General features: G+C 39.3%; 1 protein-coding gene and 2 non-coding genes across 3 annotated transcripts; all 3 read left to right on the plus strand.

Annotated features, from left to right (window-relative positions):
• The first annotated feature begins 637 nt into the window (after positions 1 to 637).
• LOC117791740 (homeotic protein Sex combs reduced) lies at positions 638 to 20,427 on the plus strand. Its single transcript, XM_034631609.1, has 2 exons — positions 638 to 1,628; positions 20,059 to 20,427. Exons 1-2 carry the CDS (start codon positions 638 to 640, stop codon positions 20,364 to 20,366), a joined length of 1,299 nt encoding a protein of 432 aa, XP_034487500.1. The 3' UTR covers positions 20,367 to 20,427.
• Positions 10,611 to 10,682, plus strand: Trnam-cau. The gene has a single exon. It is a non-coding gene; the product is annotated as a tRNA-Met (tRNA).
• A 2,857-nt stretch (positions 20,428 to 23,284) lies between the features above and the next one.
• Trnak-uuu lies at positions 23,285 to 23,357 on the plus strand. The gene has a single exon. It is a non-coding gene; the product is annotated as a tRNA-Lys (tRNA).
• The last annotated feature ends 3,173 nt before the right edge of the window (positions 23,358 to 26,530 follow it).

Consider the following 26,530-nt stretch of genomic DNA (forward strand, 5'->3'; position numbering starts at 1 on the left):
TTTCCTTGATATTTATTATATTTAAATAATATGTGAATTTAGTTGGGAAATAGTACTACAGTTTTTATTGGTAGTTGACCAAAAATATAAATTATTAAAGCTAAAAATATATTTTATAAAATACAACGAGTCAGTAAAAGTGCGGAATTAAAATAGATTTACGACCTGTAAATAATTTGAATTACATTTTTTTAAAGAAGCTTTTGACAATAGATCTTCCTTCTTTAAAGTTTCCCAAAATTATCATAATTCTTCAGAAGCTTACTCAATTAATTTCTATCCATGAAGAGCAAATTAAACCGCTGCACCATCTAGAAATCAGTGAACTTTAATGCCAAGACTTTGAATTATGCATAAAGTAAGCATACTTTTATCTGCTGCTAATGCAAATGCAAATATAAAGTCAGACTGAAACTGAGACTCAGACTGCCTAAGAGAACAGAGTCTTAGCGTGTTCAGAAGTGAGCTGCTGAGAAGATCGGGTAATGGGATCTGCACTGGGCGGGGATTAGTAGACCTCACCTAGAGCCAAGTGCTATCGAAGGTGCACATCTTGCTTACAGCTGCAACAGCTGACTATGGAGTACAACTAACCAGAGTGCTCTGCTCTGTTTCATTTCAGATATCGATCTTCAAAATGGATCCCGACTGTTTTGCCATGTCCTCGTACCAGTTTGTCAACTCGCTGGCCTCGTGCTATCCACAGCAGATGAATCCGCAGCAGAGTCATCCGGGAGCCAATGCCAGCACTGGCAACAGCAATGGTGGTGCGGGCGGTGCAAATGGGGGACAGGGCAACTCTGGAGCGGCGACGCCGGGCAGCAATGATTACTTTCCAGCAGCGGCCGCTTACACGCCCAATTTATATCCGAACACACCGCAGGCGCACTATGCCAACCAGGCGGCCTATGGCCTGGGCGGCGGCGGTGGTGGTGGTGCGCCTGGTGGTGGTCAGGTGGCCAATCCCGATATGGTGGACTACACACAGCTTCAGCCGCAGCGGTTACTGCTGCAGCAGCAGCAACAACAACAACAGCAGCACGCACATGCGACGGCTGCCGTTGTGGCACAGCAGCAACAGCAACAACAGCAGCAGCAGCAACAACAGTTGCCCCAACAGCAGCAACAACACCCGCAGCAACAGCAACAGCAACAACAGTCCAGCATCAGCTGTAAATATGCCAACGATCCGGTAACGCCCGGTGGCAACAACAACAACAACAACAACAGCAGCTCCAATAGCAACAACAACAACAACAACCAGTCGCTCGCCAGTCCACAGGATCTCTCCACCCGCGACATCTCCCCGAAGCTATCGCCCAGCTCCGTCGTGGAGAGCGTGGCACGTTCCCTCAACAAAGGCGTTCTCGGTGGCAGCCTCGCCGCCGCCGCCGCTGCCGTCAGCCTGAACAACAACCACAGCGGTGCCGGTGGAGGCGGCAGCGGTGGCGGTGGTCCAGGTCCCGTCAACGTCAATGTCAATGTGCCAATGCACAGTCCGGGCGGCGGCGACTCCGACTCTGAGAGCGACAGCGGCAACGAGGCGGGCAGCAGTCAGAACAGCGGCAATGGCAAAAAGAATCCGCCTCAGATTTATCCATGGATGAAGCGAGTACATCTCGGACAGAGTAAGTGCACTCCAGAATATATATATTCTTGTTGATATTTATGTAAATTTTTAAATCTATCAAGATAATATGGTATTTTTATAAGACTGTTAACTCTGACTTGTGGATAAGAAATAGTTTTATTTCAGTCAAATGTTATCATGATGACATTTAAAATCCATAAAATGATCTCATATTTCCACTCTACATTATGATTTTCGAATATACTCCTTCAGATTGATTGGAAAATGCAGAGATTTTATAATCCATATTATTTTATTCTCAATTCATATCAAATATATACGAAGAACTAGATATTTAACAAATTTTGATTTAATTAAAAAAAAATATCTCGAGAAAAATGTATACCTAGGAATTTTATTTGAAACAAATATTTACAAATCCTTAAGAAAATTTTCATAGTTATGGGACAATCGAATTTTGAGTATGCTTCTTCAAATGCCAGTGATAATTGGCTAAAAGACTTTTTCAAGTGAGTTGAAAATTCGTGATTAGATTCCGCTTTCTTCAGATATTCAAACCGAATTCTGGCAGTGAACTATATGAGTTACTTGAGTTAATCATTCATTCAGTCAATTGTGAGTACTTGCACTCATTCAACTGTGTGTTGTAAGCGATTCGATTGCATCTGGTTATGAAGGAGGAGGAGTAGGAATATGAGGGGAATGGGAACGGGATTCCAGCACCAAATTGTCTGGCAAAACGAGCGCGCGGGGCATCTTGTCAAAATACATAAACAATAACAAAATTTCCCTCACACTTACACTTTCCCATTTTTCCTGCGGCGCTGCGTGAAAATCCGACCGCGAAAATCGCAGCGCGTAAAATTGTAAACAAACGTGCTGCCCCAACACCCTCCGGTATCCCCGATACCTCCCCCAATACACCCTGCAATCCGGCAACCGGCACCCGCGGCTAATGCCGACAGACTCCCACAATAACTCATAATACCTTTAGATACAAATACAGATACAGATGCATAGACACAGATACAGATACAGATGCTGCTGCGTTCCGACTTGATATGAATTGAATCTAGCACCTCTCGCTCCGTTTATATTTAAATTCTCCAAGTTTCATGAAAAATTGTTGTGCCTACGTTAATGCTGCCCTGGTGCTAGAATCTATAGATACTACAACAAAAAATTGTGAACGAAAAATTGTTGAGCGATTTTTCATCATGTCAGTGATTTTTCGTTAACAGCCCCCGTCCCCATCCACGTCCCCTTCCACTGCCTCTCTTTGTCATTCTCTCTTGCTCTTACGAACTTATCTATCGGCTTCTCTGACCCATTGACAGAGAAACTCACGGCGAAGTCGAGATTGACCCGAGTTATCAGGTGTATAAGTCAAGAGAGTCCTGCTCTTTCAATAAGTCTTTGTCAGCTTGCAGTTTGAGTCGCGGTCTTTGGCATTTTGTTAGAAATAATTAACAATTTTTCGAGATTTTTATAAATTTCTATCGAACGCCTGGCTGTCATCGATCAAACGCCTGACTGCGCTTATTAGCGTGAATGGTTCATAGCCGATTTAGCAGACAGTTGGCAGTTGGCAGGCCTGGCTAATTGCAGACAGTATTCAACCTTAATCCCAAACTCAATAACTTATTCGAAATGCTATAATTGCAATTCATAAAAGGTAAAAGGGCACTTGACAAGCCAAAATCACAACATGTCAGCCAATTAAAGAGTCGTTGAAAAGCGCCATGAACTGCATTTGCATTTATAAATAACACTCAAGCAGTGGCAACAATAACAAGCTGGAAAAACGTTTTACGATTTTCCATTTGTTGAAAAACTCGTTTCATGTCTTACGTACGTCCCAGGCCAATCAATGGGGCATATTGTTATTATTTATGTATCTGTAACTCATGGCAGCCAATATAACAAAACCAGCAACAGCAACAACTCAAAGAACAACAACAACAACAAAGAACAAGTGCAAGGCAAACAAACTGAGCGGCAAGTGGAGAATATAATTATAGAGAAGAGAAGAGAAGTCCAGAGAGAATTGCCAAGATGCGAATTACTTGAACTCGTATCTGGTAATTGAAGAACATGAATGGAACCCAATGAGATACACTCATTCAGCCATTTTTAGCTGCATTCGCGAGATTTGCAAATATATTTGCATGCGAATCTGTATCTGAAAGCAGACCTACGAGTAGATACATCTAACGTATGTATCTACTTTTATGCATCGATGCGATTTAATTACATTCCATCAGTTTTGCTGTTTCTGGGAGAGCCACTCACTTGGACCATGTGTGAGTGTATTCATGAATGACCACCGTTTGCCACTGCCAATTAAAGTTCGCCCCTCGGTATAACCAATGTTTACCAATTGAATTGGATGCCATTGATGCGATTGGTGTGATGAGTGCCAAAGCAGATTATGGGTTGGGATGATACAAATGACTTAACTACGTTCTTAAGTCAATTTGAATCAAATAAGTGAGAAGATTTGAGCTGCAAATGCAAACAAAAACTCTTCCGCTTCCACTTAACAACTTTCATTGGTTTTATGCATTCATTATTCGATCATCAGCTGCCTTGCAACCTCTTAGGATGGCATGTTTAGTTACATAAGTCTGCCAAAAAATGCAGCTTTAATTACGCGTATTTGTAGAGTCAATAACCCTTTGATGCATGTTTAAATTAGGGTCCAATTATAATCCGATTTTCTATAGTTCCTTATCGTTGCAGCTCTGATTATCGTGTACAACTTAATTTTCGTCGGCAAATGTCTTCATTAAATGCTGGCAATGCTGGGTGGGTTCTGTGATTACCATTTGAGTGGTCACAAAACCACCGAATCCCTCCCATTGCAACTCTTTCTCTCTCCCGAGAGAGAGAGGAGCATTTGAGAAGTGCTATTAAAATGGTTTCAGGTGCCAAGCAGCTCATATACTAATAATAAAATGCGCTGTAGAAAGATGAAATGCAGATTGGGGGCAGGTAACTGACTGCATGTAGCTGAGGCAAGAACAGCCGCTGATTAAAATCCAACAACAACAGGAGCAACAACAGCAACAACGACAATTACAACAACAGCATGTTAACAATTATGCAAATTTGAGTGCATGTTGCTGCGTCGAGTGGAAGGTGCAACTGAATAAAAGCAACAACAGCAATAATAACAACTACAACAAACGCTGATTGCATATAATCACGTCAAGTTTTCTTTATTTTTTTTATACTCGTATACAAGATTTTGTGGTCAGCATATTAAAATAAACTTAAACGCCATCTTCGAGACGCGCCTCAATTAGACGCTGCACGAGAGATCGTCAGGCGAGAACGAGGGACTTTTGCGAAACACCTCCCCCTCCCCCTCCCCGACCATGATCCCCACTCTTCAACTCTGAGTCCGAGTTCGAGTTCGAGTCCGAGTCGGAACTTTAGTATTTGCATTTTGCATCTAGTTATAAAATGTTTTATCTTAAATGAGCTCAGCGAAGCAACAGAAACAGAAGCAGCAGCTACCTGGCATTAGACATAGATATATAGACATAGATACAGATGTAGATACAAATACATGACAAATAGAGATGCAGATACATTTAAATATCGCATGCAATCTTGTGAAGTTGAGTGCATTTCTCTAATTGACAAGACCAAAACTGGCGACGTTCCAAACAATCATCAAAGATCTTTTTGCGCTTCATCGTTCGCCCACAAATTGAAAGCTAAACGCATTGCATCTTTGAGATACTTTACCTGCTGACTATAAACTTACGAAATGTCAAATGCTTATTAGATGCCACAGACTTGCCCCCGCCACATTCTGCCACATACTCATTCCTAATGCCGTCAGCTACAAATTGTCAATTTAATAAATTTGTGAAGCGCGCCACAAAATACTGGCGGTGGTCGAGGGAGGGACAATTGCAGCAGCCGCCCGACTGCACCCTAATTAGTGGGATTTTATTTATAAAAATTTAAATAACAACAATTTAAAGCAATATTATGCATCTGGGTTGGGCTAGCCAAGCGATGTCTGCCCCTCAAGTGTAGATTCCCGTTCTCCCAGCTCTTTCAATGATTTCTTAATTAATTTAATTACGCAATGTCTTGCTAAAACATTGTTTGATCAGTTGAGTATGAATAAAAAAGAACAAATAATAGGAAAGTGTACACAAATCGCTAATAAAACGAGATATTGTGGATACAAGAAGATACATTTAAAATAGTAATATAAAATTATTTTCTGAATTGTAAGTAAAGGCTTAGTTCAAGTTTTAAAAGACTTTAAAGTTGCATTATTTTAGCTATTATATTACAGCTGAAAAGCCATTTGAAGTTTCGTTTTACTTGTGGCTTGGTCTGTTCAACCCGAAGGCCACATTGAGATGCAGGATGTTATACAAAATTAATAGTTCGCAAACGAGTTGAATGCCAGATATGTACAAGATATGGCAACGATGGCTGCAAGGCAACAACAACAACAACAACTGCAGTCAACTACTTGGTCTCTTGCCGTGAGTCTGTTCTGAATCTGGCTCTGAAGTTGTGTCTGAGTGTTTTGCTGCTGTTTCTAGTGCTTGCCTCTTCGCCAACTCTGTAACTCTATGTGAGTGCGGCTTCTGCTCTCGTTGGACTCTGTGCGGCATGCAACTCGCTAGCCACATGCAGCAACACCAGACCTCAGATCCCAGAAAGGCTGCAACAGGCCCAGTTGCATTCGCTGGTCAATTACATTTTCATTAACTTGGGACACGACTTTTCAAATAGCTACGTTTAATCATAATGATTGTTATTATTTTGGTGCTCTTTTCCCTGCACCGATCCAACTACTTTCTAAGACCTTCCCCTTTTGCCCCCTCTCTCTCACTCTCTCATGAATTCTTCATATAATAAAGGCCCTACCCGAAGAATGCAAAATCTTAACGCAAGGTGCTGAAAGCCTAGTAAGAAGCTATAAATTAATTTTTCTGCAAAAGGTGTTGCATGTTGAGTTAACTGTTATTATAAAGAAAAGCACTTATATAAGACATTTTTATACGCGTCATAGTCGCGTTATTCTTGATATTGTTAATGGGATCGCAACTAAAGCTGCCACTTCATTAAAATGTCGAATTATTAGTAACAAAGCGTAACACTCTTGGCAACAGACAATAAGATACAGATACGTATGTATCTATGCACATATATTGTAGATACGGATAGTCAGTCTTCTGAGTTGAGTTGCTTCTTGTCGCATCTGATTGTTCTTAATGAATTCTGGTCTCATTCATTCCTGCGGCTCGCAGAGCATGAAGTAAATTGTGTCGGATGTGAAACTCATCACTTTGCTTGAATTAAAATTCATTTGCTACGAATGCAGCACATTAGGGGTATTCATGAGCTGACAAATTATAAAATATATTTATGTTATGTGTGTGAGGTTTCATTTTATCTTGCTGTTTTGTCGGATCGCAAGCAAAGCTTAGATACATTAATAAAATATACTAAAATGTTAAGATATCTTTATGATAATTTCTCTTTTCATTAATTTGTATTTTATAAGTATTTTCTTTATATCATTTTGGTAATTTATTCTCGGTAACCTATTGCACTACCTTTGCTTTGGGATAATCTCAAGACTTGCTTGTTTATAGGTCAAATCTAGAGGCAATATTCGGTTCATTTAATTTCACTTTGAAAAAACATCACTCATCATATTGCCCAAATCAACTTGGCATCGACACTACATTCACATTCACATTCACAATAACATTCACCCAATCTTATATTCATCCTGTAAACTTAAGAATGCAAAGCTTTCTACAACAACAGCAGAAAAAGATGAATGATTACTCGTAGAGCATCCCAAGAATTGTTTATAAGACCCCCAAAAACTTGTATGCTGATGCTGATGATGATGCCTTCAAGTGGCTGGCCACATTTTGGCCAAAGTTAATAAAAGTGCATAAAAAACGAGAGACACTAACAATGGGGGCTGCCCCCAAAAGATACAAAGAACGCACGAAAGACAGAATGAGTAAAGGAAATACAGAAATAAAGAAACAAAGACATCAACAATGGCGCCACTAATGACTGATGATGTGCCAGTGCTGATAGATGCAAATACAGCACAGATACAGATACAGATACAGATACAAATGCAGCTACAGGTATATGTGTATATAGGATGTAGATACAGTTACAGTTACAGATGCCCGCCTGTAGATAGATAAATACGCAAAACTTTATTCTATGTGTACAGTTCATTAGATGATATACTAATGGTCTACTGAGAATCGACGGGTTGTCCGAATTTAAATTGGAATTTTGAATTTTAAATCTGTGTTTATTTCGCTTTTGTTTAGAGAGCAAACAGCTCAAGCGGTGCAGCTTATATGCTTGTATCTTGCAGATACATTTCGATTGCTGCAGCTCCATCTAGTCGGTTGGCGGGGAAAATTAAATTGCGAATAAAGCAAAGTAATTGCGATTTGAATGGTGAAAAAGTGCGAACCATAAATTCAACTGAATGTCACGCCAGCGTTGCATGCGAATTTATCAAATTCAGGCGCAAATTGGCGCACATCTGCAAATTGGCATTGCCCGGCTGCCAGTTGCCAGTTGCCAGCTCCCGATTCCCTGGCCATACCCTTACTCGTGCTCTCCGACTGATATCGTCGAAATACGCATAGAATATTAATCTCCAGGCGCATTAACTAAAATGAAATGACGCAATGAAGATAAACGCAAGGCGCACAGTGGGTAGTATATCTTAGAAATTGTATAAAATAAAGTAGTTGTAGACTACTTGACCAGCAGGTATTTCGTTATGTAGCTAAGCAAATATCAAGACTTACCTTACAAAGTCTATTAAGATTTTAATGGAAATATGTTAGAGAGAAAAAGTCAAAGATGATATATCTATAATTAAATGTATTGCTTTAATTGAATTTCATTTAAATTTCAAAAATTTTTAAATTATTTTTTTCAATTTCTCTTGAATATTTAAAGAAATGGTTTATGTACCTCCAGTAAACTTTATCATTATCTTTTTAATATTGACCTGTAAGACATTTAATTGCTGCTCATTCCACAGTGCAGCAGTTACGTCTAAAAAAGTTTGCTCAAAAAAGTGGTTAAAAGAAAAATACCGAAAGCAGCAACAGGCGGCACACGGGGAGTCAAGTCTAAGCCAGAATATGGCCAGTGTTAGCCAAGTGTGGCAAGCTAAGCGAAAACCATCACAAATCGCATACAATTCCAGATGAAATTGTGAATTATTAATGCAGGCGGCAAACTATTTGACTGAGTAGACAAACCCACGACTCTTTCCCCTTTCACTTCCCCTCTACTCACCGCCCTTCCCACCTTTTTTTTCTTGCTACAAAATGTCAGTACGTGAGTTGCCTGTTCCCCTTTCCTCGTCTCGAACTTCTGTCCACCATTGAAAATTGAGTTACACGCGTGGCCTCCAGTCGTTCATGTGTGTGAGTGTCTGTGTGTGTGTGTGTGTGTGAGTGTATATCTGCCCCCGCTTGAATATGGCAACATGTATCTGACAGATACTTTTACAGGTATTTGTATCTGGCAGTGGTACGTGCAGCACGGGCTTACATTTTGCAGATTAAAACTACAAGCACACACACACACACACACACACACATACACAGAGAGGTGTGCAGTGTACACCTTAAGCCAATTCGATTTAAATGTCTGGCATTTCCACTTTGCTTTTCCGGACGATGTTTTCCTGTGTCTTTTCCTTTTTTTTCCAATGAACTGAATGCAGTGTATTAGCCAAGGCATGCATATAAAAAGCTTGGTTAGCTATTGCCGTTGTTGCTGTTTATGGTGTGTTAAACGAGCCAGAGTTCAGGGGGTCAAAAGCTAAAACTCTGCAATGAAGACATGCCACAAGCCATGCCACAAATAAAAACTAAGCCGCCAAACCATATGAGAAACAACACACCAGCAAGCAGTTGTGTGTGCGAGTGTGTGTGGAACTATACTTGATCCTGTGTGTGTGTGTGTGTGTGTGTGTCTGGGTCTGGCCGCAAAATGACAGCGCCAATGCAATGGCAACAATTGCAATTTGTTCACAGCCTGCCCCTGGGGCAAAGCAGAGCAGCTCCAACTGTGGCACTGTGGTCTACAGGGTACAGGGTACAGGGCACAGGGTACAGGGTGCAGTGTACAGTGGGACGCATTTGACTTACTTTACTTTCAATTTTTGCCTCTTTCGCTCATTCGCTGCACTTCGCGCTTCATTAAAAGGCGGGCGGATGCAACCAGTAAAAAGCACCAGCTACCTACGTCCTTCCCTTCCTTGCTTGCCCCCTGCACAGCCTTTGTCCGTTGCCCTTGCCTGACGACAGCAAATTTGCAGATCGGCAACAAAACGAAGCGATGCGAGCAAAAAGTCGAAATTAAAAGATTTTTAAAGACACCTTTGTAGCAAGTTTAAAACTTGTTCCGCGCTCGACTTCACCATCTTCATTTTCATTTTCATCTTCATCTTCATCATCGCAACCGCAGCCGCAGCCTCAACCGCAGTCCCAGTCGTAGCCACAGCCACAGCCCCAGCCTCGGTTGTTGTTATTTCAGCAAGTTTGGTTGTTGTTTTTGTTGTTGTTTTGGCTTCAAGCTGTCCGCCATGTTGAATACTTTTGTTTTTAAGAAATAAAAAGTCGCTGCAAAGTTTTTTAGTTAAATTTTAAGTTAGTTTCGATTGCGCTGTTGTTGGCTCCCAAACAATTCTTCTACAGCTCAAATATCTATATTTAATTTCGAGTGGGTTGAGCACAGGCACAAACATTAAAAAAAACCGGTAGACATTCAGCAGACTTTATTTCAAAGGCAAGATTAACATATTAAAGTCTTACATACTTTAAATGCAAATTAATCAGCTTTTATCAAATAATAATGTTATGAAAAATTAAAAGATAAACACACCTTAAATATATATCTTATCTCTGAAATGCTACTACACTTCGTTAGCCGAACTATTAAATCGGCTTTTGCCACAGGGTGTGCCAACAGCAGAGTGGCGCAGTGGAAGCGTGCTGGGCCCATAACCCAGAGGTCCGAGGATCGAAACCTTGCTCTGCTATAGATTGCGATGTTTGTAAATGTCACTTTTTTTTTGTTTTTTTAATTAAAAATATTGTTTTATTTAGTTGGTCAAGCAATCAAAAATTATTAAGTTAATTATTATAATTTTAGCTATGAAAATGAATTGAAAGCGTGAATTTTGCAATATTTTAAATGAAGTTAAACATAAAAAATTTGGAAAATATATTTTCAAAATATTAACTTCTTGCCATTAGGTTTGAATATCGCCAATTAAAACAAATCCAAGTAGTGATTTATTCATATTATTTAAAAAAGTTTCCTTCCTTTCAGTTAAGCTGTCATAATTGAGCCGTTGATAGGCCAATCAAAAGAGTATTTAAACGGGTTTCATTAAACACCCATTCACATTTCTTGCTGTCAACACATACAATTAGTTAAGAGAAATGAGATTTTGTTGGGCTAGGCCAAGTTTAAATGGCCAAGATACGTTGACGCTGTGGCCATTTAAGCAATACATTTTCATTGGTAAGAAAGATAATTGTATTTAAATGCATCATCAGAATCATATTAAATGGGAAATTAAAGTCCATCGTTCGGAAGCAAATTGGCCAAGAGCTGTGGCTGGATCTGTCTTTGATTGATCGCAAATGAATTGATTGTGGCTGCGAAGAAGAGATTGAGGATATTTGCAAGCTACATAATTGAAGCTAACGCCATTGCGGCACAGTAGCTATCAGTTATCTGTGAGTGTGTGTATGTGTGTGCATTAATAAAGAATTCATCACAATTACAACAATTGCCACAGGATGCAATTTACAAAGGAATTTATTAATGGAAAGTCAATGAATTCTTTTTAAAATTCTGTTTTGTGCCTTTGATTGATGGCACGCTGGTTGGACGGAGCTCTCGTTTTTTTACTTTTCTTATTTTTTGTGCACGTTTTTTTTTTGTCCTGAACATGGTGCAGCAGCGCCAGTCAAAGACCCCAGCACTTAATCATGGACATGGCGAAAATAAGTCCAGAAGCCAGGCAGACCCAGACGCAGGCGGCGTTCATTCAACTGCAGACGACAGGACACTCATTAAAAATGGGTGCACAGGTACTATCGAACGGTGGGCCAGACCGGACCAGATCAGACCAGACGAGACGAGACGAGACGAGACGAGACGAGACGACTGTTTAACCGCTCTTTACATGGCAGTGGCTACCAGACACAACCACCGGGACGGGGTTGCTCTGTTGAATCAAGTAGAGGGGCAAGAACTGGTTTTTACTGGCGCGTCAGCTAATTTATGTGCGCATGCGCGCCGCTCTCGCTCCCTACTCGGGAGCCCCATAATTAACTGAGGTAGTCATTTTGAATTCGAACATGCACACAAATGCTCACAGCACACACACAGCCAGAGACACACACACACACACACACACACACACAGACAGAGACAGCATCAGCAACAAGAGAAACAATCAGCGAACGCGCTTCTCAGAGGTCCTCTCCTTAAATCAAAGATAAACGATAATTATCTGCGCGAAAATGCGCGCATAAATAATTTGCAAGAAGCCACATTAAAATTGTATCTAAAAGATACGCATCGCTTGATAAGGCCAGCACATCAAGCTCTGGCCATGTCCAACACATCCCCAGCTCCAGTTTGTTTGGGTTCGTTCTGCTCCAAGCTTCGGTCCGTAAGAATAACGATTACAAGAGTTAAACAAACTTTCTGTAGCAATCGTTGAGAAGAAGCCTGCGACTCGCCATTAAAAATTAAAAGCTCATTAATTAAGCAGATAATTCATTTATTATATTTTCAACACAATGCCAAAAAGGAGCAATAATTTGTTATCCGGCTCATTATGTGACCTGGGCTTTTGGCCCAGCTGAGATGGCAACTGTTTCGAATCGAAAACAATTATTGCGGCTGCTCCCAACAATTTAAATCCTTTGGGGTGGTTTCTGTTAATACTTGTTTCTCTTTCGGCAACGGCTCTCGAGGGGTGTGAGCCTTCTCCGCCACGTGTCTCCTGGGGGGTTGTCGCCTGTTTAATCCCCCAAAAAGCACTTAACTTTCAAGTGGCAAATCAACCTGTTGATTTTAACGTTGGCAATTGATTTAGAGGTGTTGCAAGTAGAGTGAATAATCACTGGGTATTTAAGTAAATAAAGCTTTATTATTTTGTTTAACATTTACCAAAAATTCATTACAACACGACGCTCACTTTATTAAATAACAGACTTTTGATTAAGCTCCTCTAATTCCAGAGCTTTAATTAATTACGTATAATTTCAATAATAAATAGAATACAAATTATTTTTATAAGAATGTTTGATTAAAAATCCACCTGAATAACACAACTATAAGCTTCGAATTTCAAAGTCCTAAATAGGTAATGATTGTGAAATATCTTCAACACTTAATATAGTTTGTTAGTTTAGTACTAAAATCACAGCATAGTTATAATAATAAAATTTCTGACTCTCAGTCTTGACTGTCTCTATTCTGAGCTGTTTTCTAAAACTTTAAGTCCAACTAAAACTTTAATAATGGCATCCGATCTGAGCTGAATTCAGCAATGTTCCTGATGGCATTTGGGCCAATTGTATGTATGTGTTTGTGAACCGGAAACCATATGCTGCCGATTGGCTGGATGGGGATTTTTGAGGGTTCAGATCGTTTAATTTGCTGTTGGCATCAGCTGTTCGCACTGGGCGAGAAGTTTGGAGCACATGATGTCATTTCAGTTGAATGGCTTTTGGAAAATAAATAAAACACAAAAAAATAATAAAAAGAAATACATGCAAAAGCTAAAGCAACTATTGTTAATGTTTTTGCTGTTGTGTTCAGTTGTTGTTGTTGTTGTTGTTGTTGTAGCTGACGAAACTGAATGTGTTCGTGTTGACAACGAACACGGAATATAAATTGAGAAATGCTTTAAAGCGAAATAATCAATTTACTTCTTGACATAATTTCCATTTTTCACGAAACCAAAGGCAGCCACGCGGACGAGAGAAAATGCCAAAAAGACGCAGTCAAACAACCACAACAACACCAACAACAACACGGACAACAAAGTAGAAAAAGCCACGCACAATTCGCACACAAAACATGGCCAAAAAAATAACAATACATGTGGCTCAAATTTTTGGTGGCAAGTAGGCAAATGTGGGTTGAGGCACGACTGGGGCAGCTGCAAGGTCCAAGTGCTGCAGCAATTGCTACCGTTTGTCCATTTTTTATGATGCCACTGACCGTCTCTTTATTTGGGCTGTGATTAATGACAGCCAACAGATACAGATACAGATACATTGGATATTCTATAGATACAGATGCTTTAGCCTGTCGTCTTGACAATTGAGGTTGTAACTACGATTTAATAGCACTTTAATGGTGTGTGAACAACGTACGCCACTAAAACGCGATAAACCCAAACACCTGTTGTAGTCATACAGTTTTTCTCACTCTCGCTCTCGCAATCTTACATGCTCTCTGTCTCTGTCTCTCCATCTATCATTCAGCCCATCTATTTGTAGCTCGTGCTGCTGCAACACTTTCATTATCACAAATGTCATATCATTTGTCGCATTGCACAAAACTGCCCGCTCATCATTTATCACCAAAGGAATGCGATGACTCCCTTACACACACACACACACACACACACACGCTCTATAATAGCGGGCATATTTGATTAATTTTCCTTTTCCGAAAGAAATTAACCCGCTGCACATGTCGACCCCAGCGGCCCCTTTGACGCGCCCTCGATCGCTGCCTCAAGATTTATCTCTTTCAGTCTAGCTCGAGCATGGCCAATATGCTCCCTCTCCCGCACCCGCTCCCGCTCCCGCTAATGCTCCTGTTCCCATGGCTGTTCCTCTTCCAGTTACCAATTCCCTTTCCCCTTGTCAAGTTGTTTTTGTTGTCCGTTGCCTTTGTCGCCTTCGCGCACGTCGCAAGTTGATTTATTTATAGAGAATTGCTCAAATCAAAATTGTTTAAATTCATTATCACAGAGTAAAAGAGAAATTTTTATCTTTTTTAATTAAAAGAAAATGCACCTATGATGAGTTTTTCACCCGCTTCTTTTTTATGCAAAAAATTATTGTAAATAGTTTTTGATATGCTAAACAAGGAATAAATTCTAAAAACTATTTTTAATAAAATAAATTTGATATTCAATATTTTATTTTCAACTGAAAGTTAATTAAATAACATCAAATGTGCGTTAGATTATTTAGTTTTTTGAAAGTATAACCATAAACGAAACACAATTTCAATTTTTAAAAATTAATATGTACATTTTTAAACTTTAAAGAACAAAGATAAGATAATTCAGTTAATATATCATTTAAAATATTTAAAAAAAAGAATAAACAATTATTGTAAAAATAAAGATTCCCTATCTACAACTGATTGATAAATTCAACTTTATGACTAACAATTATCCTCTGATAAAAATATATTTTTGGATATAATAACAACATTTCTAACACCATAAAAAAAATTTACAATTTCCCCTTTCCACTTGATGCCCCTTTGGATGCCACACTTCGAGTCTGTCGTGTGTTGTTGTTGTCTCTTATGAATAATGATCATTTGGTTGAATTTTGACACTGATAATGGTTTTTGGTAAACGACTCATTAGCTTGCCACTAAGTAGCAGCAGCGGCAGTTGTGGATCTTGTGGATCTTGTGGCCACTGACCACTTGCCACTTGTGATCTTGCGCAATCGGAAGTGCGTTGATTTATGAAGTTTTAGTTGGGATCTCGAGCGCAATTTCAGTTTCAGGTTTGTTGTGCTCCTGATGTTATTGCTGCTGTTACGGCGAAATGCTACAACAACAGCAACAACAACAACAACAACAGAAAGAGCAAGAAGTTCGCTTACAACGTTGTTTATTCTGCCTCTTTCTGCCGCGATAAGATCAGGCAGTTGCAAGATGAAGCGTCCGTCCGCTTGACGCTTCACTGTGTCCCGGTGAGTTTCATGCCGCACACGTTGTGCGGCTGATTACGATGACGATGTTCGCTTTTATTTCATGTTTTTCTTCACTTTTTTGTATTTATTTTTGTTACTTCAACTACGTCTGCCAGTGGGGCAGACGCCGGCGGTTGACAAATGACCACTACAAGTGTTTGTGACAAGCCGCAAGCGTTTTTATTTTATTTATTTCTATTTGCGCCTCTCAAAGAAGATGCACTAAAAGAAGAAGAAGCGGGAGAAAAAAAAAACAATTAAACTTTGAACCGGATTGCAATGGCAACACCGGCTTGCAGCTGACCTATGCCAAGGGTTTTAAGATTAACTTTGAACCTGCACTCGTATGCTAATCTTGCGTCAATCACAACATGATCAGAGATGCGACTACCCCTCTCCCCGCTCTGGTATGCAAAGTGCAGCGAACAATGGCAATTTGAATTGCAGAATTGTTGCAACGCTGACACTGAACATGCAACATGAGAGAAAGGGGCGAGAAGCGGAAGCGGCAGCGGCAGCAGAAGAAGAAGCTGGCACATACGAAGGATCACTGTGTGCCACTTAATAAATTCTGTTGCAGATTTTTGCATGCACCAAATTTCAAATATCCAACTGATATGTTAAGCGGCTGTCAGCGTTTGTGACTTTGACGTCAACTTACATGAAAATGAAATGCAAAAGATCAAAACAAAAGACCAAACGCAACTCAAGCACATTCCTCATGCTGAAAGTATTTAAAATATAAACACGTCTCTCTATCTCTTGTTTTATCTGTTACTATCTCGTTCTATCTCCTGCTGCATATATATATATGCAAAATCCAATATGTCTATATAGTATTTCTGCCTAGACAACGAAATGGGCACAAAGTTGTAAAACGCTTCGAATGTTCGCTCATTGGCGCTGTCAAGAGTCGACATGCCCCATGCCTATGCCCATACCATGCCCCATTCCCATACCCATACCCATACCATGCCACGACGATAAGTGATATGACATGCCAGGTGCCACTGCCAGTTGAAGTGTTAGTGGCACTGCCAGTTCCTCAGCCCTGTCAACTTATGGGGCTTCGGTGGCTGGCCATGACGACAAGCGACAACGATGCGCTACTTATGTAGTTATATAGTTAGTACCAATTCCATTCACATCCCCATACCCATTCCCAGTCGTAGTCGTAGTCGCTATCTGAATCCCATTCCCAGTACTTAAAACATAGCCACAGTGTTGACATTTCTTTAAGCCCTCAACGGGTTGCTGAGACATATATGAGACTGAGACTTATATTTTACAATGTGTGTTCTCTTTAGCTGGAAATATACATACCAGGGCTGCAATATTTACATTTCAAACTATTTAAAAAAAATCGTAGTTTTCAAAATTATTTAAATAAATATCTTTTAAAGATAACTGTAGGCACATATAAAAATGTCTTACTTTCTATCACAATGTTAATGAGCATAACCGTTATCTTCATTAATTCGAGTGTATTTCATATTGAAATTGTGAAATATTTTCCCCACTTAATCCCACAAGATACTCAACCTGCCGGCAATCCCCAGATACTTTAGCTACAAGCACGCATTCTCACAGATACTTTCCCGCATGATTCTTGTTGCCGGCTGCGGTTGTAATATAAATATGTATGTGTGTGTGTGTGTGTGTGTCACATGTGTAAACAAATTGCAACATCTTATGACAGCAGAATTTGACAATTGTAAATGGTCGGCGGCAGCGTACAAGAGCTGTTGCCCCGCCCGCCCCATCAGCAACCCTAGGCGCTGTCTGTTGCAAGCTTACATCTCGTAGTCGCATAAACATGAAATGTCCGGCAACTGGGCTGCAACAATTCGTATTGATTTGCCACAGAATGGGGCAAGGTCAGGTACATTAACAATAAGTGCAACCTGACGCCTGCGTCTGCACTTCATGCATCAAATCGCAGCTGAATGTTGCATGAACCTCAACATTTTGGTTGTCTGGCAGTCTGCAAACTTTGACCGACAGTTTGGACTTGGGTTGTCCAATCTAATGGCATGCGAGAGATATTAGATTCGCAATGAAATTTGATAGTTGAAAAGCTGACTGACAGCGCTGCTAACCGACCAAAATGGGTCAGGACTTGAGCTTAAGGATTACGACAAAGGCAATTCAACATGCCGCTGCGACTATATTCCCTCTCTCGCTCTCTCTCTCTCTCTCCCTCTCTCTCGCGCTCAGCCACATGAGTGATGGAGCTGATGTCGTTGTCTGGTTACTGTCTGCTCGCTGTTTACGTGGTCATTAGTTTAAACCCCTTCAGGATGGCCAATGGCACCCAGTGGTTCCGACTGCTTCCCACTACGCGGCATGAGCAGAGCGCAAAAGTGCTTTTGATGTCGCACACATGTGAGTGTGCGTGTGTGTGCGTGTGTGTGCGAGTGTGTGCGAGTGTGTGCCTGCTTGTGTGGGTGCGTCTGTGTGTATTTTGGCAAGCGGCGCTTCGGCATTTGCCACAGCCAAATTCACTTTAATTAAATGAGTGGTAATTAATTTCAACTTTAATCAGAAATTCCATTTAGATTTCCTTCTGATTGATGTGACCCGACATCTTCCGACAACGTCACGGCGACCAACAAAAATAAACTATTGTGTTCCGCATCCTCAGAGAAACAGAGAAATACAGAGAGCGAAAGAGTAAGGGAGAGAAGACACACGAACTTTTTGTATTATTGAAAATTTAAAATAGATACAATACCACAAGATCTGTTAGTCATTGGAAATAGGGAAATTTATCTTAAGGCCATTTAATATTTTTTGTTTTAAATAGTAGTAAAAGTTTACAACGAAAAAAAAATTCGTATTCTTTCGTCACTAGCGCGAATTTAAGATGAATAATAACGAAATAATTTCCATATCTTTTAGCAACCGCCCAAACATTTTTTCTGTCTGCATGCCACATGCAGATGCATCTACAGATACAAACACATTTAAACATAAATAAGAATTGCCGCTGAAACTTTGTAGATCCAATTGCCGTTTAGCAATGGGCCATGACCCATATAAGCTCAGTGGTGCGCTGCGAAATGTGGTGGCCAAAGGGGTCCAAGGGGTCCAAAAAAGAACATTTGTCGGCTTTCCCAAAGTGCCGACAGCAGAGGTCCTCAGTTGGCCTGTCTATCACACTGACTGACTGCCACACATTTTATTTACAGTGTCTGCGTGCGTGTGTGTGTGTGTGGCATTGTCTCAACCTCTGTGTAGCTGAAAACCGGGCGGGCCAATTGACTTGGCCATAATAACACGCCACGGTAAATGGCTTTTAAAAGTCTACTTTGCCACAGCCCGCCCCCTCATTACGAACGACGCGTTTCGAACGCCCTCGCGAAAGTCCAAAGATGACAAAAGTTAACCGTCGTTGGGGTGGACAGCGGGGAGTGAGGAGTGGTGAGCGGGGAGTGGGCAGCGTGTCACGTGGAATGGGAAATTGTCATTATCTTTGGTCGAGCGATGTGGGAGGAAGACAGCCCAAATAGCGCTGAGACCTCAACCGACAGCTGTCTAGAGTGATACTTCACCTAGTACGTCTATATGATATTCCGTGTTGTTGATTTTCGTTCTTTATTATTCTTATATTTTTTTTTTTGCTAACAACAATAGGAATCTTTTTTTTTGGCAAAACTCAAATTGCAGTTTGACACGTCATATTTATGAAATGCGCAACGTTGCAGAAAAGTAGAAAATAAACAAGAAAATTAACTCGCCGGGTATATTGGAAATCAACTTAACGGTGCCTTGTCCACTTGAGTGTTTGACGATTGCCTAGAAACGCCTTCTAGATATCAAATATAAACGTGAACTAACTCTTTAGTCTAAAAGTTAGAAAATCCGTGAAGAACATTATTATTTCATATTAACTTTTTATGATTATTAGAGATATTGAAGTTTAACATCTTGTGCTTTAATATATTTTAATGAATCTCTTAAAAAAATTGTGAATTTGAAGCTCTCATGTTCCTTTAAATATTATTTGTGCTCACTGCCCACTCATAATATATCTTCTACAGATATTGCAAAATTCTTAACACAGTTTTTATACCCTGAGCCCATTGAAAATGGGAAAAAAGGGTATAATGTGTTTGGCAGAATGTATGTAACAGGCAGAAGGAGGGGTGGCAGACCCCATAAAGTATATATATTCTTGATCAGGATCAACAGCCGAGTCGATCTATCCCTGTCCGTCTGTCTGTCCGTCTGTCTGTCCGTCTGTTTGAACGCGTCGATCTCAGAGACTGTAAGTGCTAGAGACTTCAAATTGGGAATGCAGGTTTGTGAATACCATACGCAGGTCAAGTTTGTTTCCAATTTTTGATGCCCCCGGAGCCCCCTTGTTTTAATTTAGATGGTATTCTCAGTTGTCTCATTAAATAATGTTTAACATTTTTCTATTGACTTTTACAGGTACTGTGAATGCCAATGGCGAGACGAAACGACAACGGACCTCATACACCCGCTATCAGACACTGGAGCTGGAGAAGGAATTCCACTTCAATCGCTACCTGACGCGACGACGACGCATTGAGATCGCGCACGCGCTTTGTTTGACGGAGCGACAGATCAAGATCTGGTTCCAGAATCGACGCATGAAGTGGAAGAAGGAGCACAAGATGGCGTCGATGAACATTGTGCCCTATCATATGGGGCCGTATGGTCACCCTTATCACCAGTTCGATATCCATCCGTCACAGTTCGCGCATCTGAGCGCATAGGACGCGTGGCACTTTTCGGGTACTGGTTAGAGACTCAATCAGTTGTATCAGGAACCATATCAGGCGGCGGCAGCGGCAAGCGTGGCCGGCGGCTATCAGTCACAGGGCTCTCAGGACGCCACCTCGGCGGCCTCTGCTGGTCTGCTGGGCAGTGGCAGCGGCAGCGGCGGCGGCGGAGCTGGCAGCAATATCGGCGCCGGCAACGGTCCCAACTCGTTGTTCAGCTCCGCTGCGGCGGTGGCCAATGCCAGCAACTCTAATGCCGATTGCATTAAATATCCGCAAGAGTTCTGATCTCAGGTTTTCATCAGGCAGCAGCAGCAGCAGCACCAGCAGCAGCAACATCCACAGCCCGATCACCAGCTGGACTCGGAATGTGAGCCTGAGCCCAAACTCGAGCCGGGACCAGAGCCGGAACCAGAGTTGGAGCTGGAACTAGGGCTGCAGCTGGAACTGGAACTGGAGTACAAAGCGGATATTGTGGGGTGCAATTTGTTCTGCTGCTGAGCCAGTGCCTGTGCCTCATTGCCACTGCCTTGCTCCGCATCTGCAACTGCAACTGCTAATGCATCCGCCGCCGCCGTCGATCAACCAACATCAAAGATGATGCTTCTTGTTTGCAACTGATTCGTGTTAAGCTGAGAAACGAGCCGATGCTGGAGCTCGGCTCGTTTGGGTTTATGATACTGGAGGTGAAACAGACACGTCAAGTTCTCCCAGAGCCATTCTGCACACACCAACCAACCAAACACATACACAACCAAACACTCAAGTACACACTCATATATCACACACAACAATCCGCACTCGGGCATGGAACTAAACATTTCTTATATAATTATGCTTCAGTACAATCGAAGTTGTTGCCGTTGGACGTCCAGTATGATAAACCTCTTTCTCTAAGCAGTATTCGAAAAGCTATTAGAATTAAGTGTAGCATAAATTTTAGTCCTAAGCAGCACAGACGAAAAACAAAACCATTATATAATATTTGCAATAATTTCAAAGTGATTTCTATTTAAATTAGTTCTCGTTTTATACTTACCTAATTCTTACATTTATGTACCCCGGGAGCATTCGTATCCTCTGAAATGTGTACTTAAAATGCAACCTATCATATGTCTCTATAACTATCCATATAAGGCTTTGTTTATTTTGTATATAGCAGAGCGCCCCAGTTCAGATGGCGTCTTATTATGTTTGTGTTTCTCATTTTTATGAAATTTTGAACCGAAATGTTCTGTTTGACTTGTGTTGTTAAAAGTGCTTTAGCAGCTTTTGCAAATGCTTTACTAATTTTATACAAAAAAAAATTGAATAATATTTTATCATTTACACCCACTGAAGAACAAATTCGGAATACAAACAGGGAATTTGGCAAGCGATCAAACTGTTTCGTAATTGCGAGTTTTTAGGATAATTTCAATAGCAAGAAAAATCCTGCTTTCTCGATCTAGATCCCTCTACATCCCTTTATTTATCTCTATCTCTATTATTTCAAATCATATTAAAGCTTTCATCTCTGTAAATTTATATACAAAATCCTATAAATATTGTCTCCTCCTAGCATAAGAGAAATTTTTGAGTAATGCGCAAGTTGTTAAAACCTATAACTTAAAAATTATAACTAAATGTAATGTAATTATTTATGCTGTACTTTTCGCTAAGCTAAGGTTAGTGCATTCTAGAACCTAACGGTAGTCTATGTGAACTTAGGTCGTAAGCCTAAATTATATGTATCGAATTAGCAAGACAAATTTTAGTAAAAAGTAAAATAAAATAATAATATAATTAAAAAAATATGATAAAACCATCACAGTGAACGGAACGAAAAATCAGTAACCGAGGAAAACTTAAACAGCAAATACTTAGCACAAATTATTTAATTGTTTTTGTATGTTTAATTTTTGTTTTTGTTTGCAATTTGTCCAAACTTGATTTTTCAAAGTATTGGATTGTGTGACAGCACAGTGAACGCAAAATTTTAACTGCATTCCATGTAAAAATAATTTACGGAACTAATTTTTAAAAAAATCCGTATTTATGTAATAATATGGGTTTAATTGCATATGCAATGCTTATGAAATGAATCTATCAACTATTCAACCACAAAAAATTACAAAAATATAAATAAATCAAATCAAACAAATCATATGTAAACATGTATGAATATGGCATAAAATAAAACTATTTTAAAATGTATTATTATTGGTTTTAACTTATGCAGCTTTTGCAGTAAGGGTGTTCACTTCACAGTGGCAGCATGGCAGCGGGCACATGTGCATTACTGAAATCGTGAGCATCCCTGTACATTTCAGTCCCGCCCAGGGATTGATATTTCAGTTTAAAAATTGTTTTGAGCTAGTCAACATGCTGGAGAGGACGATCTACGTACAAAAGTGGCCGGTTCAAATCTGGAAACTCTTTCAATGTTTTTTTATTTATTTTTATTCGATGCACACATTTTTTACGATTTATATATTTAAAAATATAAAAATACAGTGCATTTTTTGTTGTTTGGACTTGCAAAATAATTTGTCGGTTGCATTGCTAAATTTTCCTACAGTCAAACAAATGCATTTGTGTCGTGAAGTCACTAAACAATTGTTGTCAAAACTGTCACACTAAAAAAAGCCAAAAATACTAAGAATCGATTGAAATTATCGACTTTTTATCGTGTTTTTGTGATCTCTATATGGGCATATGTGCCTGACTTTTCGTAGTCAAGGGTCTGGGTCTAGCACCCTGGCAGGATATTTTCTAGTACAAGTTGTTGTTGTGACGTCTAGCACATGTGCCCACTGTCATGCTGCCACTGTCAAGTGAAAACCCTAAATGTAAATGCATTTAAAGGGCACTAACTGATCCTGTGTCATTCGATTTTATCACATCTGTTCCAGAACGACAGTCCAGCAAGTGCCCGGGTAGCTCAGTCGGTAGAGCATTGGACTTTTAATCCAAGGGTCCAGGGTTCAAGTCCCTGCTCGGGCGATATAATTTTTTTAATATACTACAAAAAGTTTTCAAATAATCTGTTGATATTAAATTAATTTTTTTAGTACTATAAAAGTAAAATATATTTTTTGATTGGGGTTTTAAAAATACATACATATTTGCATAGATTGTGGGAAATTATTTAAGGAAAGCAGTTTTATTGGACAATTCTATAAATAAACAAAGCAGTTGAAAAGCAGTAAACTACTCGTCGATAAAGCAGCGCCGCATAATTTTTTCAATATACTACAAAAAGTTTTCAACTAATCTGTTGATATTAAATTAATTTTTTACTTAGTACTATAAAAGTAAAATATATTTTTTGATTGGGGTTTTGAAAATACATACATATTTGCAAAGATTGTGGGAAATTATTTAAGGAAAGCAGTTTTATTGGACAATTCTATAAATAAACAAAGCAGTTGAAAGCAGTAAGTTACTCGTCGATAAAGCAGCGCCACAAAATATACACACAAGCTCGACGTTTAGATACAACTGTTTCGACTGGAAGGTTGGCAGCTTCTGTAATCACGCTTCTGTGAGGTCTGATTGTGGGATGACCTGAGGCTGGGGATCACTGTGTAGTGGACCAGCCATGTTGACGGAACGTCCGCACTAAGCTTGCCATCAATATGGGTGCCGCGGAGGAGTCCACGGCATTCAGGTTGGCTAAGGAGGGATGAACCGGGCCAGGGGTGAAAACCAGCAGCCAAGAGTTCCCGTGGTAGGCAGTAGTGGGATAGCGTACCGGAGTGGACTGCCATTATCAGCCTTGCCAATTGTTGGACCACAATCTTTTTGCATGACAAAACCAAAATTTTAAATAACATCTTATTTGAAATTTTTTTAAATTGTGTAAAATTCCAATGAATATTTCAAAAACTAAGAAAGAATAATCAAATTTTGTTTATTTTTATTTGGTATGCATTATATTTGATGTACAAAATATATTTAGATTTTAACATGTTTTTCGGAGAATTGTTAACAATGAAATCAGTATTGCCCGAAATACACGAATGCGAAAATCTCTCTTTGGAAATAAGTTGCAATGCCCGGAAAGAAATATGAAGTGTAACAGGTGCTTCAAGATCGGACACTTTTATCGCAAATTTCGAACGAAACTATGGCAATCGGAATAAAGAAGTGGCGAGCCCGATTCAAAGCGACGGCGTGCATTTGGAACGACAGTACATGCGATTACCAAAAAGAAATCTGAAAGCATTTTCTGTATTACAAACGGGTCAGAGTGTGAAATTAATATATCCTACCATGTTGGCGGCCAGGTCATCACCATGATGATCGATTCCGGCTCTCAGTATAACCTGGTCAGTTGCTATCTGTTTTTAAAGTGCCCATGGTAGACAGTAGTGGGATAGCTTACCGAAGTGGATTGTCATTATCAGCCTAGCCAATTGTTAGACCACAATCTTTTTACATGAAAAAATCTGAATTTTTAAATAATATTCTGCTCTCGTGATAGACAGAAGTGAGATAGCGTGCCGGAGTGAACTGCCATTATCAGCATTGCCAATTGTTGTTGAATTTAATAACAACTTGGAATTATTTTTCTTTACATTGTGTGAAATTTCTATGAGTAATCCAAAAAGTAAGAAAGAATAATCAAACTTTGTGTTTTTTTTGTATGCATATATTTACATTTTAATATGCTTTCTGGAGTATTTTTCACGCTGGCACAATAAGTTTTAAGTATCCAAGTAATCCTCGTGTTCCATGTTTATGTATACCTGTACACAAGAATCTCCACGTAGTACACAACAGTATGGCCTTGCATCCCGCTTTAATCTTTTCGACCAGGGCCATCTGAACGTGCTAAAAGTCATTTTAACACAATGACCTTCGACTTTCTTACACGGGCGGCCTGAATAAACTTGTCGTTTATTTATATGATGTGGTGCATAATCGTAAAGCAAAGAAGTATCACAAATCCAGGACAACATAAATAATATTATTAGAAGTCCCACAGCGGTACGACATTTCATTTTGATTACAATATAACGACTGAAGAATTCTTACTCGTTCCCCTCTCTAAAATGCTTATATTAAATTATATATAATAAGAATACAGATACTTTCACATATATATTTATAATGCTTTCAAGTGTAGTAGTATTGGAAGTCTTATCTCTCGACCGATTATAATACACAAATATGTTATACAAATCTTTTTCGGACAAAAAACAACGCCGAAAAAATTGTGGGAAAATGTTCAGAATCTCAAAAATGTATTGGGATCAGCCAATGCCCTCGACAACTTGTTTATGACAAATTTGACTTCTGCCGCTTTCAGATATATTTCGCAAGTTAACTCATCGCAGCGAGTTAGAGACGACCTTTTCATTAACAGATGCATTTACAGATCTATGTCAGTTTATCAGTGAATAAATATAATTATTAAATTGAAATTTTGTTTTTTTTACGCGATTGTCTTCGAAATTTCAAGAGCACACGTGTCTGCTGTGTCTGTCATGGTCTTTGTGCCATCTGTTTTTGTCTACCTACGTGTATGTCTATCTATTCTGTATGTATATATATGGTATGATATATATTTCATTAAAATGCCCCAAAGTATGCAATGGTTTTAACAAGAGTTCTCCCTTAGTAAAAAGATGCTGGAAATGAAATATGTCAAATACAGAACTTTAGTTTGCTTGATTAGAAAATCTCAAGTAAAAATATGCTGAAAATACAAAATCCCAATTTAATATTTGCTGGAGTATCAAATCTCAAGTAAAAATATGCTGAAGTATAATATACCAAAATATTAAATAGTGATTATAAATATCCCAATTAAAAATGTGCTGGTAAGAAAAGTCCCAAGTAAATTTTTAATGCTTTGAAAAAATGTCAAGTAAAATTGTACTGGTAGGGAAATAAATAAATAAATATTTGCTGGTGCAGAAACAGTAATAATTTACTGTAAGCTTGAATTTTCAAGAATTTTAAATGTCAACTAGAAAATTTCGACTAAAAGTACAATTAATCCAAAAAGTAGTTGACACAGATTTAAAGCAATTTTCAAAGTAATTTATTTTAGACTTGAATTCTCAACTAAATTTATAAAATAATTATCTTTCGCTTGATAAACTCCAGTTTTAATATTTTATTTATTTATTAGTTAACATGTGCCGATTAAAATTTTTTATCAGTAT

Source organism: Drosophila innubila (genome assembly GCF_004354385.1).
Source record: "Drosophila innubila isolate TH190305 chromosome 3R unlocalized genomic scaffold, UK_Dinn_1.0 2_E_3R, whole genome shotgun sequence".
Classification (NCBI taxonomy): domain Eukaryota; kingdom Metazoa; phylum Arthropoda; class Insecta; order Diptera; family Drosophilidae; genus Drosophila; species Drosophila innubila.